Source organism: Pan troglodytes, chromosome 1 (assembly GCF_028858775.2).
Source record: "Pan troglodytes isolate AG18354 chromosome 1, NHGRI_mPanTro3-v2.0_pri, whole genome shotgun sequence".
Taxonomy (NCBI): Eukaryota; Metazoa; Chordata; class Mammalia; order Primates; family Hominidae; genus Pan; species Pan troglodytes.
The window spans coordinates 70,279,730-70,294,137 of NC_072398.2; the positions used below are offsets into that span (position 1 = coordinate 70,279,730).

Here is a 14,408-nt window from a genome sequence, read left to right on the forward strand (position 1 = left end):
TTGATTTACATACCTATTTAAAAGAACAACTTATTTGGGTCTTCTTTTCATTCAAACACCTAACAAAGCATTATTCATATTTTGTTAAAAATAATCTTATAATATTACTGGTTAAATACTTCTTGAATTTATAAGCACTACAAGATATATAATAAAGAGATAAATTCTTAATTAGATGAGATGCGAAATACAGAACTGTCTCAGCACGAAGCTAAATTGCCACAGTGAATCAACTCATTTCATTCAGGTAAACAACAATACCAATATGCACTGAGACTACTTCAGAATTCACACTAAAATATCTCCTCACTATATAAGGACTTTGATCAATTTCCTTAATGTATTAAACATCATTACAAACTATTATATTCTTTAAAAGCATTACTAAAACAGCTAAAAATATTGTTTTACTATATGGTCCTACTCTAAGAAAACATAATAGTCTATGAAAAACCTTGAGGGCAAAAGGCTAATCTAATATGAAAATACATTCCAGGTAATAGGGTAACAACTATCTTTAGCCATTTTTTTCAGCTTACCAATCTTGAAGTAATTTATTTAAAAGATACAAACATTTAAAAAATACCTTGAATTTCACATAAATTACTGAGTAAGGAAGAGTAACAACTAGAAACAAAAAACACACAGTGACATAACTCACCTAAATAGGGAATGCAAGGTGTCATCTTTAAGCTACTTATATAGTCTCTGAGTCTTTTGTAGTTATCTTCTTTACTCATTACATATTCTAATTTTTCAAAGGTAGTTTTGTCTTTTCGACTTAATAACTAAAAAACAAACAGAAAAACCTAAGTTATTTACAAATCTCATTTTATTGTAGCAAAGACCTGAACTGAAGTTGTATTTACTGTTGATATGGATTTTAATTTCAAAGTTATATCTTCTTTAATTATATCTTGGTAGTATATAAATAAGACAAAATCAGATTTGTCTATTAATAATCCAAATTCATTATTTATAAGATATCCTTTGTATGTTCATAAAATTAACTAAGTAATAAATTATAACATTTTCGTGTTTACTATTTTAAATTAATCAATTTTTATTAATCACCTTCCTAATTTTAGAAAATTATGCATTCATATTTAGCTCAAATGTCCAAGTATTTTAATGAACTGTCCCTTGCCACCTCAAAGATAAACATCATTCTTGCATAATGTTAAATAAACACCAAATTTTGCGATTAACACTTTTTCTTGATAAATCTAGTCGTGGCTAGTCCTAATAACTGTAAAATCCTTTAATTCCTTACATTTTTGGATTTCTGATATTTTCTTCTCTTTGATCAGTGCTATATCACATACAACATAACTAAAAGATACCGTTGTAAGACACTTGAGAGGCAGATTTGCAGTAAGTGCCTTTGAGATCAATGTAAATAATCAAGGGGAGTTAAAAAAAAAAAAAAAAAGCAAAGTCAGTCACCCACAATGGTGTTCACTAAAAGGTTCAGGAAATAGTTTTTCAAATCATTCCAAAGACTGGAAAAATTTTTTTTGTATTTAGACATGAAGTTTCTATTTCATTACTACATTAGATTTCACTTTATTTCATATTAAAATATTGGTGTTGTTTTACAGCATGCAAAACATTTCCACCTATGTAAGTCTCACCTAATTTTCCTATGAGATTAACAAAAAAGTATGAGTATTAATTTAGAGATGAGGAGACTGAGATCACAAGGTTAGCAAGTAGCAGAATATAATACTCTCTGTTACCCACTCACTCACAAAGATGTATGTCCTTGTTTTTCAGGATCTTATAGTCTGGTTCTGGAGATAAGAATATTCTGACACCTAATCCACTACTCTTTCTAGTATTATAAGTAGTACAGTTGGGATCTATTGTTCAGAGGCTCAAAGATGCAGACTATCTTCAGAAAATCTCTATTAGAAAAACGTCTCAACAGTATCGCTCCCTCTTTAAAATACAATGTCAAGGGGTCCTTTGCTTTAATGTTTTACATGGATATTCCATGGTCTAAAACAGCGGTTTTACAATTTTCTCTTACTCCACTTTCAAGATACTTGATTAGTAATCTCAAGATTAGGTGCAAATGTTTGCTTGCTGCCTGTATATCTAACTCTTTACCACTTAAGGAAGTATCTGGATATGCAAAATATAGTTATGTGACATAGGGATAATGATAAACCTGCTCTTTATTTTCCCCTAAGTCAATCATTCAAAAACTTTGGTACAATACCAGGAGAAACAAATTACTTAGAACTCGTAACTAATCTTGCCACAGCTGAAACACAGAACTGTTATAACAAACTATATGGTCTAATACATTAAAAAAACATGATTTTGTAATTTTCATAATAAATCAATAATCAGATAAATAGAATTCAATCTGAGTTGTGGTAGGAGAGACTTGTTTCCAGAAGACTAGAGGAAGAATATGAATATAAAGAACTAATTAGATGTTAATATAGGTATTTCCTGAATGATAGCTCAGAAGCTCTATTAACTGAGAAGCCTTTTCTTTCTTCTTTTCAAATCTCCTTTTGATATTTATAATGTTATATTTAAAAAGTCACTTTACTGTATTTTCCCCTCCAAAAACCGCTGGGGGTGGGGGGGGGGCGGACAAAATACTTCACAGTGTTCTACTTCTACATGTCCTTGGCACCAAGAGCATGACAAATGGGGGCAAGCCTCTTCACACTTTCATTGATATTAATGAAAGAGGAGACCCACAGAATTCTAGATGTTCCTGACCAGATATCTAACACCACCTTACCACCACAATCTGTTTTGGGGGAAAACCTAGATGAATGCCTGCTCATGTCAGTCACCCCAGGAAACACAAACTCCCAGATTATTCCTCATCACCTTGATTTGTATCTTCACACAATAGGTATGAATGTGTGCAACTGCATAAATGAATACTTTATCTTAGACCCGGGGTGCAGATTAATTATAATCTTTTGTTTGTGACACTCAATTATCATTAGAGACTGGTATGGCTTTGTTAAATGGATTTAAACTTTATAACGAACACACATGACTCATCTTCCATCCAACTGCCTTGACTGCCTTTAAGAGGTAACCAGTAACCACTACTCTGAATGTTCTGTTTATCATTCTCCTCAAATTTTATTTCATTTTTGGCAAATTTTATTCCATTTTAACTTTTATTTCATTTTTAGTCTTTGGCAATTACTTTGTTCATATAACATTGTGATATTAAAGCTTCATCCATGAAGTTGTGGGAAGCTATAGTTCATTCATTTTCACTGCTTCTATGTGTATCCTCTCCTCTACAAAATACATTTATAATGTTAATTTTTCTATTTTTTTTCTTTTTTCGTTGTTAAGAGTTCTGGATGCAAATTCTTGTGTTGGACACATTCTAGTTGGACAACTAACTGTTGCACATATCTTCCGCCCACTGCATCCTCTTTTCCATTTTAAGGTATCTTTTGATGAACAGAAATTCTTACTCTAACATGACAAAATTTATTATTATTTTTTTCATTGTTGAAGCTTTCTGTATCTTATCTAAAAAATCCTTACTTGTCCAAAGCCAGAAATCTATTCATGCCAAACCAGAGAGATATTCACATATATTTTTCCTTCTAAAAAACTGAAGTTTTTCATTTCACATTTAAGCCCTTGAGTCATCTCACAAGGATTTTTGTGAATGGCGCAAGGGGCCTGATTTCATTTTTTCCCCCAAACTGGTGACCAATTTTGCAGCTCCAATTAATAAACAGCCCCTCATTTCTTTACCAACTTACAATGCCACCTCTGTCATACACGTATCAGAATCCTGTAAAAACAAGGAGGTATTTCTGGGTTCTTCATTCTGTTTCATTGGTAGATATGTCTAAAACTGCAGGAATCATACACTGTCCAAGAATCTAGTATATCCTGACATCTGTTAGGGCAGGCAAGTGCTTATGTCCCCAATTCCCATTGTCTTCTTTAGCTATTCCTGAACCTTTAAATTTCCATATAAAATTTACAATCAATCTTCCACCAGCAGTACTGGGGTATAACTGACAAATTTAAATTGCATACACTTGAGGTATACATGTTTTAATACACATATATAATGAAATTATTATCAAGCTATCAAGCTAATTAACATATCCATCATCTCACAAAGTTAGTTACTTCTTATGTATTTGTATGGTAAGAACATTTAAGATTCACTCTCTTAGGCTGGACACGGTGGCTCAAGCTTGTAATCCTAGCACTTTGGGAGGCCAAGGCAGGCAGATCACTTGAGGTCAGGAGTTCGAGACCAGCCTGGCCAACAAGGCAAAACGCCATCTCTACTAAAAATATAAAAATTAGCTGGGCAAAATGGTGGGCGCCTGTAATCCCAGCTACTCAGGAGGCTGAGGCAGGAGAATCACTTGAGCCTGGGAAGTGGAGATTGCAGTGAGCCAAGATTGCGCCACTGCGCTACAGCCTGGGTGATAGAGCGAGACTCCATCTCAAAAAAAATAAAAATAAATAAATAATAAATAAAATTTAAAAAGATCCACTCTCTCAGAAAAGTTCAAGTATACAACATAGTCTTATTAACTATAGTCAATTATAGTCCTCATGCTGTACATTAGATCTCCAGAACTTATTCTCTCTCCATTAGTGGTGCCTAACCTTTTTGGCACCAGCGACAATTTTTCCATGAACATGAATGGGGAAAGGTTTTGGGATGAAACTGTTCCACCTCAGATCATCAGGCATTAGATTCTCATAAGGAGCACACAACCTAGATCCTTCACATGCGGAGTTCACAATAGGGTTCATGTACCTATGACAATCTAATGCTGCCACTGATCTGACAGGAGATGGACCTCATGCCGTAATGCTCACTTGCCTGCTGCCCACCTCCTGCTGTGGCCTGGTTCCTAACAGGCCATGGACCAGCACTGGTCAGCAGCCCGGGGTTTGGGGACCCCTGTTCTACGTAACTGAAACTTTGTACCTACTGACCCAACATTTCCCCTGCCCCTCAGCAACCATCCTTCTACTTTTTGCTTCTATGAGTTCAGCCTGGTAAGATTTCACAGATAAGTGAAATTGTGCAGTAGCATTTGTCTTTCTGTATCTAGCTTATTTCACTGAGGATAATGATCTCCAAATTCATCCATGCTGTTGTAAATGTAAGGCTGAATAGTATTCCATTGTGTATATAAACCACATTTTCTTTATCCATTCATCTGCTGATGGACATTTAGGTTGGTTCCATATCCTGGCTATTGTGAATAATGCTGCAACGAACATAGGAGTGCAGGTATCTCTTTGACATATCAATTTCAATTTCTCTGGACACATACTCAGAAATGGGATTGCTGGATCACGTAATTGTTCTATTATTATTTTTGGGGGAATCTCCATACTGTTTTCCATGACTGTACCAATTTACATTCCCACCAACACTGTACAACAGTTCCCTCTTCTCCACATCTTTACCAATACTTGTTAGTTATCTTTTGGCTTTTTGATAACAGCTATTCTAACAGGTGTGAGATGATATATTATGTGGTTTTGATTTGCACTGCCCTGATGATTAGCGATGTTGAGCACCTTTTGATATACCTGTGGGACTTGTTTATGTTTTCTTTTGAGAAATATCTATTCAGATCCTTTGCCCATTTTTTAATTGGGTTGTTTTCTTGTTATCACATTGTCTGAGTTCCTTATACAGTCATGTGCTGCAAAACGACATGTCAGTCAAGAACAAACTGCATATACAACAGTGGTCCCATAAGATTATAATACTGTATTTTTTACTGTGCTGTTTCCATGTTTAAATATACAAATACCACCGTGTTATAACTGCCTACTCAGTACAGTAACATGGTGTATAGGTTTGTAGTCTAGAAGCAATAGGCTGTACCATATAGCCTAGGTGTATTGTAGGCTATGCCATCTAGGTTTGTGTGATTACACTCTATGATGTCTGAACAACAAAATCACCGAACAACACATTTCTCCGAAAGTATCCTCATTGTTAAGCCATGCATGACTGTATTTTGGATATTAACCCCTTATCAGATGTATTATTTGCAAATATCTTCTCCCATTCCACAGACTGTCTCCTTTGCTGTACAAAAGCTTTTTAGTTTGATGCAATCCCATTTTGTATATTTTTGCTTTCGCTGCCTGTACTTTTGGGGTCACAGCCAAAAAATTATTGTCCAGATCCACTGTCAAGAAGCTTTTCCCGTGTGTTTTCTTCTAGTAGTTTTACAGTTTCAGGTCTCATGTTTAAGTACTAAGTATATTTTGAGTTCATTTTTGCAGATGGTATGAGATAAGGGTCCAGTTTCATTCTTTTGCATGCGGACATCCAGTTTTTCCGACACAATTTATTGAAGAAACTACCATTTCCCCATTGTGTGTTCTTGTTATCTTTGTTGAGGATCAATTGACTGTAAATGTGTGTATTTATTTCTGGGCTCTTTATTTTGGTCCATTGGTCTACATGTCTATTTTATGCTAACCACAATATTTTGATTACTATAGCTTCACAGTGTATTTTAAAATCAGAGAGTATGATGTCTCTAGCTTTGTTGTTGCTCAAGATTGCTTTGGCTATTCTGAGATTTTTGTGATTCCATGTGAATTTTAGAATTGTTTTTTCTATTTCTGTGATAAATGTCATTGAAATTTTGATAGTGACTGCACTGAATCTGTAGATTGCTTTGGGCTGTATGGATATTTTAACAATATGAATTCTTCCAATGCACAAACACAGGATATCCTTCCATTCATTTGTATCTTATTCAATTTCTTTCATTAATGTTTTATAGTTTTCTGTGTATAGATTTTTCACCTCCTTGGTTAAACTTAATTTTTCAGATAGTTCGTTATTAATGTATAGAAATGCAACTGATTTTTGTATGATGATTTTGTACTTGGAATGTTACTAAATTCATTTATTTAGTAACATTCAGTTTATTTTACAGTTTCAAAAACCTGTTAGAACTCTAATAGTTCTATCCATGAACATGGGCTATTGCTCCCTCTATTTAGTTCTTTGTTAATGACTTCCTGTAAAGTTTTGTAACTTTCTGCATATAGGTCTTACACATTTTATTCCACTTATTGTTTGATATTTTGTTTCTTTTGTTGATGTTGTAAACGATGTCCTTTTAAATAATACTTGTTGTTTCAAATATAACCAATTTTGTATTGCTCATATATTCAACCACTTTTAAGTAAACCTATTTTTTAAAAACTGTGGTAAAATATATATGTAACATACAATTAACCATTTTCAGGGGGACATTTCAAGGATATCACCAACATCCATATCCAAAAGTTTTTCATCTTCTCAAAATGAAGCTCCATATCCATTAAATAATAACTCCCAAATCCCATTTCTCCCCATCCCTGGCAACCATCAATCTAGATTCTGTCTGTATGAATCTGATTACTCTAGGTACCTTATATAAGTGGAATTATAGGAATTATACAGTATTTCTTCTTTTGTATCTGGCTTATTTCACTTAGCATAATGTCTGAAGGTTTATTCATGGTGCAGCATGTATCAAGATTTCATTGCTTTTAAAGGGAGATGAATATTCCACTGTATGTATAAACTACATTTTGTCTATTCATTCATCCACTGTTAGATGTTTGGGTTGTTTCTACCTTTTGACTATGTGAATAATGTTGTTATGAACATTAAAACATATACAATAGCAATTATATGTTGAATACAACAGTGAAATTGTGCATCCTTTTCCTTGATGCTCTTAATATTTTCCCTACATAGAATGTTGTTGTCTTTTTGGTACATTCCCTTTATCGGTTAAAACAAAACAAAACAAAACCATCCCAAACCTTTCCAACTGTATCCTCCTGAATTTATGGTCCATCCTCTGCAAAATCCCTATCCTTAACATTTTCTCTAAGCATTCCCTTTCTTTTCTTATAAACCTTGTAACATATGCCTGGAGGTAGGTTAGGTGTAATCTTTGCTCCTTACTCTTCACAATTTCTTCCAGCTCATTATCTCTCACCCTGCTCCCTAAAATCCTCCAGCTTCTATTAAATTGAAGGCACTAGGATAAGTGCTGTCCAACAGAATTTTATGTGATGGTGAAAATCTATGCCTGTGCTGTCCAATATGATAGCCACTAGCCACATGTGACTACTGAGCACTTGCAATGTGGCTAGTATGATCAAGGAGCTAAATTTTTTATTTTATTTTATTTTAATGATTTAAATTTAATAGCCACATGTAGCTAATGGCTACCATATTAAACAAGAGAACCCTAGATTACAACACTTATGTTACTGTCATTTATAGATCTACAAGTCATTTTTCCCCTATATCTTGAAGATTTTTGTAGTTGGAGCAAAAAAATCCATGAACCAAAATTATTATCATAAATCTTGGTGATTGCCATTTCATGGAGAGAATACTCCCAATACTCTGGTTTCTTAGTTTCTGGACTTCTGCTCCAATGATCTTATCTTCTACCACCCTCAGCTTGCACTCCCTTTCTCATTCTGAATCCAGTGATTATTTGACTCCACTGTGGCTTCCAAACCACTGACCAGCCTACCTTTTCACTGTTCATCATCTCCCTCCTTTTACTTGGCTTAGTTTCCTCATCTGTCAATAAAACAACTCTCATATTTTCCGTCTTTCACCTCTTGTGCTACCCTTAACCCTTCTGGTACAAAAGCCTCGAAAAATCCCATCTCTGGTTAAATACAACTCTTGGCACTATTGAAAGCTTATGCTGAATATCTGAACCTGGCTGGAGAATACATAACTCTGCTGACTGGTTTTACTTTAAATTCATGATTTAAAAAAAGTCTTAAGCAGATGGATCCTACATAAGGTCTATCAAACCTATTACGTTTTCTTAGTTAACGCACTCTCACACTCTCCAGATGACTTTTACATCCTCTCTTCTTTCTTCAAATCTCCAACACCTCTCCCATACCACCTTAACTAAAGACCTTGCTTTTTTATGTCTGAGGAAACAAAACAATCAGAACTTCTAAGAATCCCACCACGAAATCTACCAACTTACCTGCATCTGTAACTAAATGTGTTCCCTTCCCTGCTGCTAAAATGGATAAACTATCTTTTCTTTTTTTTTCTTTTTTCTTTTTTTTTTTTTGAGACAGAGTCTTGCTCTGTCACACAGGCTGGAGTGCAGTAGCGCGATCTCGGCTCACTGCAAGCTCCGCCTCCTGGGTTCACGCCATTCTCCTGCCTCAGCCTCCAGAGTAGCTGGGACTACAGGCGCCCATCACCACGTCTGACTAATTTTTTTGTATTTTTAGTAGAGACGGGGTTTCACCGTTTTAGCCAGGATGGTCTGGATCTCCTGACCTTGTGATCCGCCCGACTTGGCCTCCCAAAGTGCTGGAGTTACAGGCATGAGCCACCACTGCACCCGGCGTAAAATGGATAAACTCTTACTGATACACTAGAGTACTAAATCTAATTCTCTTTCATCTCATCAAGCATATCACTGGTATAATCCCTCATTCTCTTGTCATTTTTTTAGTTCTACTAGATTATTGCCACCAACATAAAACATATTGCCATTGATGCCATTTCCAAAAACAAAACAAAATACAACAAATCTTTGGTCTCACATTCCCTTCCAGGTACCATATTTCTCTGCAAACCACACTGCAGCCCTTTACAGTAAAATTCCTCAAAAGCATTCTCTATACTTGCTGTCCCACTTCTTCATCACCATTCTCTCAACTCCAGTCAGTTTTTCACCCCACTTCTCTACTGAAATCACTCTTCCCGAGGTCACCAATCCTTTCCAATTGTCAGGTCATCTCAAACTTTGCACCTTATTCAAATTATTAGTAGCATTTGACAAAGGTGATCAATTTTTACTGAAACATTTTCTTTACCTGACTGTGAAAAATGTGTCCTACCCGTAATTTCCTTTGTTGATTTCTCCTCATTTTTCCAATCTCTACTTGGGAATCCTGGAGGTTCCCAGGGCTTTTCATCTATGCTCCCTCCTTAGGTAATCCCATCTAGCTTCAAATAGTTTACATTGATGATTATAACAATCTCTCTCTAGCCCCAACCACTCCCTTAAACTTGTACATCTAAGTCTGACCTTACATTTCACATGGATGTTTACTAGCCAACTCAAACACAGTATGTGTAAAATAGAACCCCAGCCCACAATGGTCCTTCTCTATACCTCTCTGAATATGAGTAAACAGCACCTCCATTATCTGATTCATGCCACCTCTTTGAAATCATCTCCTACCACCGGGTACCTTCCTAGCTTATTCTACTGTCAACACTGACCACTCTGCCATTTGAATGTATCTGGGCCTTTTTACTTGTTATTACCTCTACTTGGAATTCTCTTCTCCCAGATATCCAAATAAATGGTTCCCTCAATTCCTCCAGGTCTCTACTGAACTGTCATTTATCAACAATTCTCTTACCATGTTACATAACACAGTACTGTCCTGCCTTCCTTTCTACTTTTCTTCAGAGCATTTATTGCTATTTATGTCATTTATTTATTTGTAATTGATTCTTCCCCAGCAGAATGTTAGCTGTATGAAAATGGAACTTTGTCTAGATCATTCACTATTAAATGTCAAGCAATTATAGAGTGCATAGCACAGTATGAAATATTTTAAAATACAAACCATCAAAAGTTTTATTCAGATAAATAATGAAGCTGTTACCAAATAAAAATTATTATTTTCCACAAAAATACATAAGGGAGGCAATGAAAATATCTTCAAGGAAAATAAAAATTAACTTCAGCAAAATCTACCTCATTACTAAACCAAATCATAAATAAAAGTATAGGACTGGGCGTAATGGCTCATGCCTGTAATCCCAGCACTTTGAGAGGCTAAGGCGGGAGGATCACTTGAGATCAGGCGTTCGAAAACAGCCTGGACAACACAGTGAGACCCCATCACTATAAAAACTTTTTAAAAAATTAGTTGGGCATGGTGGCATGTGCCTGTAGTCCAGTTACTTGGGAGGCTGAGGCTGGAGGATCCTCTGAGCCCAGGAGTTGGGGGCTGCAGTAAGCTATGATCGTGCTACACTCCAGCCTGGGTGCAAAAAATAAAAATAGAATTTTTTTTTTCACAGCGTATAATTCTTTTCCCTAAAACTTTAAAGATATAATTCATAACTGTATATTTATAATCATTTCCATTCCTCCATGTAATTCAAATTTTAAGAAAAGACAATAAGGCCATAATTATTAAAAAGAATTTTTAAAGAAAACCCTTCACACCAAGGTGTTTCTATAAAATAGAAAAGAGAAACATAAAAAGGATCACAAGCTTTTCCATACTAATGTTTTTCCAATATAGAAATCTACACTGGTTTTCATGGAAAACATCTGTCTCTTCAGATACTATAAAAAGCAAAAGCAGCACTTTGTTAATTAAAAAGTTATATTTTAGTAATAAAAAAAGTTTTAAAAAGTCAGTCATGATTTTAGCCTAGAACCTTAAAAACACATTGATCCTCTGTACAAAATGTAATCGATTCTAAACAAAATAGTTGCTCTTTAACATTAAAGAATAGTATTGAATATAAATAAATTTAATTGAATATAAAATTTTACTTATATAAACTATAAATGAAAAATACCTGAAAAGATTGAGTACAATATCATGTTACTCAAATATGAAAACACACAAATTTGCAGAGGTCAAAATTCATACTCTGATCTCATATAAGTAATAGAACCAAATATGATTAACATAATATCAGCATGTACAGCAACAGCAAATAATTCCATGTTAATCATCAAGTTTTCCATTATTCCTAAGGAAAAAACTTAAGATTTACTCACTAAAAAATAATGGAAATTGAAATCAGTAAAATTTTTTTGAAACCTATGATTCAGATATGCCTCAAACTTTCCAAAAGCATAATCTTTACGATTAAATGCAATTTTTTTGTATTCATACCTTCCATCAGTTGAATATTAAACATTATATTGTCAAAGATACTGAAAGTGTTTCAACAAAAATGATTCTCTAAGGAGCAAAAACTAAGCACCAAGCTGTACCCAAAAATTACCTTATACCCAGTGCACTGCTTAAGGAGAAAAAATGTAGGTATCAAAGAATAGAGTACAAAGCAATTTAAAAATCCTTATTGATTATCATTATATTAACTTTAATAAGAATTACAAAGGAAATGAATATATCTTTCCTTTCCACAGGAAGTCTAACCTTTCATTAACTAAAGAATATTACTCACCGCCCATGTTTTAGTCAACCTGAAAATTGGGGCACTCTGTAGGCCAGAAACCACTGCCATAAGTGCATGAAGGTTATTCAGCTCATACAGTTTCTGAAGATTTGAAAAAAAATGGGGGAGAGGGATGAAAAAGAACAACATGAATACAAGAAAATTTAGACTAACAAGTACAATCTTGGCAACTGGTAGTGTTCCAGCATATATTACCTTCATTACTGAGAACTGTCTTTAGAGTACCCACTGTGTTTACACTAAGTTGTTTTGGTGCACAACAGAACTTACATGTTCTACCCTGGCATTGTCCCCAAACTCTGGGAATAAATCTACCTCTAGTTGAGTAATATATTAAGAAAACCAAGGTTATGTCTCATTATCAAGTTTACATGGTATGATCATGAAAGCTGGTTTCTAGTAAACAGTCTCCCTTATACTGAACTATTACTAAGCCTCTGCTTTATGTTTCAAGTTTCAATAAAGGGTCAACATCCAGGATTCTGATTTGGTTTCCCATTCAGTACTCCCATTATTCCAGGGCAAGGGAGAAACCTGCCTTTCACAGTACAGTCCCTCTCAATTTTCTGCTTCCTCCTACCCAAATCCCCAGATCCTTTTTTCCTCATTCGTGCTGAGACATTGATTTTACAGTCTGTATGCATAAAACTCCTACCTAACACTAGTTTCCAGCACTTTCCCATGAGATCTGCATAACATTTATTGCTAATTTCCCAGATTTTTAAATACTGCCTGATGCTTATATCCTACAAGTCCTGTCTAAAAATCAGTCATTTTACAACTGTCCTAATCCTACAGCCAGGTAAGCCCCAGGTCTAGAAAATGCTGTGGATAGAGCATTTAATTGAAAGCCCGAAGAAAACAAATAAAAACAAAATAAATTAGTAACACAAAACATAATATAAACCTTCATCCAAGGTTATATAATCTAACTGGAAAACCATTCAATGAATGTATTTTAAGCATTTATTATACTAGGCACCATATCAGACTGCATATACAAAAATGAAAAAGACCTATCAAGAAGCTTCAGTCTAGTGAGACATGAAAACAAATACGAATCCAATTTGCATATTTCTAGAATAAAAGTATATATAGGGTTATATAAATAAAAGTATATATAGGGTTCTACAGAATAATCAGCCCCTAACTTTGTCTGAGAGATTCAGATTTCCAGAAATGACACTTGAGAGTGAGGGGCTATGAGAAAGAGGGAATACAATTTACAAAAAGCACAAAGGCATGAAGGTGTCTGGAAGCTGAATATGAGAAGTATCAGAGTACCAGAAGATGAAAACAGGGCCATTTTTACATGTGAAGCCTCTTTAAAGGCTAGATTTGCTCTCATAAGCAGTAAGAACTCCAGTGGAAGATTCGGAGAATTTTTAAATTTGAGAATGATATAACTGAATGCCAGGCATCGGTTCACAACCCTTTATCTGCAATTCTGAGATCTCAAACCTGAAAAGTCAAAGTTTTGTTTATTTGGTAGTGTGGTCTCAGGTTCACTAGGTGGGAAAATCTAACCTGATGTGAGGCTAATGACAGACTTCATTGATCTCACTTAAGGTGAATAATTACATGTTTTGCTCCAAAAATATTGTGTGTTTGATTTCAAGGTATTACATAAGCAGGAGGTGGAGGTGATTGTGATGAGCATACCACAGATGGTATATGAACTATACCACCTTTCTAAAATCTGGGGGAAAAAGTGTATTCCTAAATATATCTGGCCCCAAATGCTTTGGGTAAGATATTATGGATGTGTACTACATTTTGGAAAGATCAGGGAGCAGAAGGTGGCATACAGGAAGGGAATCAGTTCAGAGACTACAGTGAGAGATGATGAGAAGGATCTGATACATTAGTGTCAGTGGAGTTGAAGAGGGGGAATGGATTCAAAATTTAGTAAGGACTACATACCAGAAGTCTGGTAAATTAGACACCTTGACCTACTCTTCCAGTGAAAATAATTAAAAATATTGGGTAAGATATGAAACACATCTTATGAAAATTCACTGTAAAGCTAGCAATAAAGTAAGGAATACTTAGGGCCCTAAAACTAAGGAGAATCCAGAGATGTAAGCTGAACACCAAAGCTGGCAATCCCTTGGAGGACATTTGAAAATCTGGTTAGCTTTCCAAGCTTCATGGGACACAT

At 34.9% G+C, this 14,408-nt stretch overlaps 1 protein-coding gene across 9 annotated transcripts in view; it reads right to left on the reverse strand.

Moving 5' to 3' along the window:
• The window catches only part of RALGPS2 (Ral GEF with PH domain and SH3 binding motif 2), a 186,791-nt gene that overhangs the window by 87,601 nt on the left and 84,782 nt on the right, over window positions 1-14,408 (reverse strand). For all 9 annotated transcript variants that reach the window (XM_001155326.8, XM_009439001.5, XM_001155266.8 and 6 more), the window contains 2 exons: window positions 12,236-12,328; window positions 662-788 (listed from right to left, as the gene is read on the reverse strand). In XM_001155326.8, the coding sequence (XP_001155326.1) occupies window positions 662-788; window positions 12,236-12,328 (220 nt within the window). The remainder of the gene's footprint in view (window positions 1-661; window positions 789-12,235; window positions 12,329-14,408) is intronic.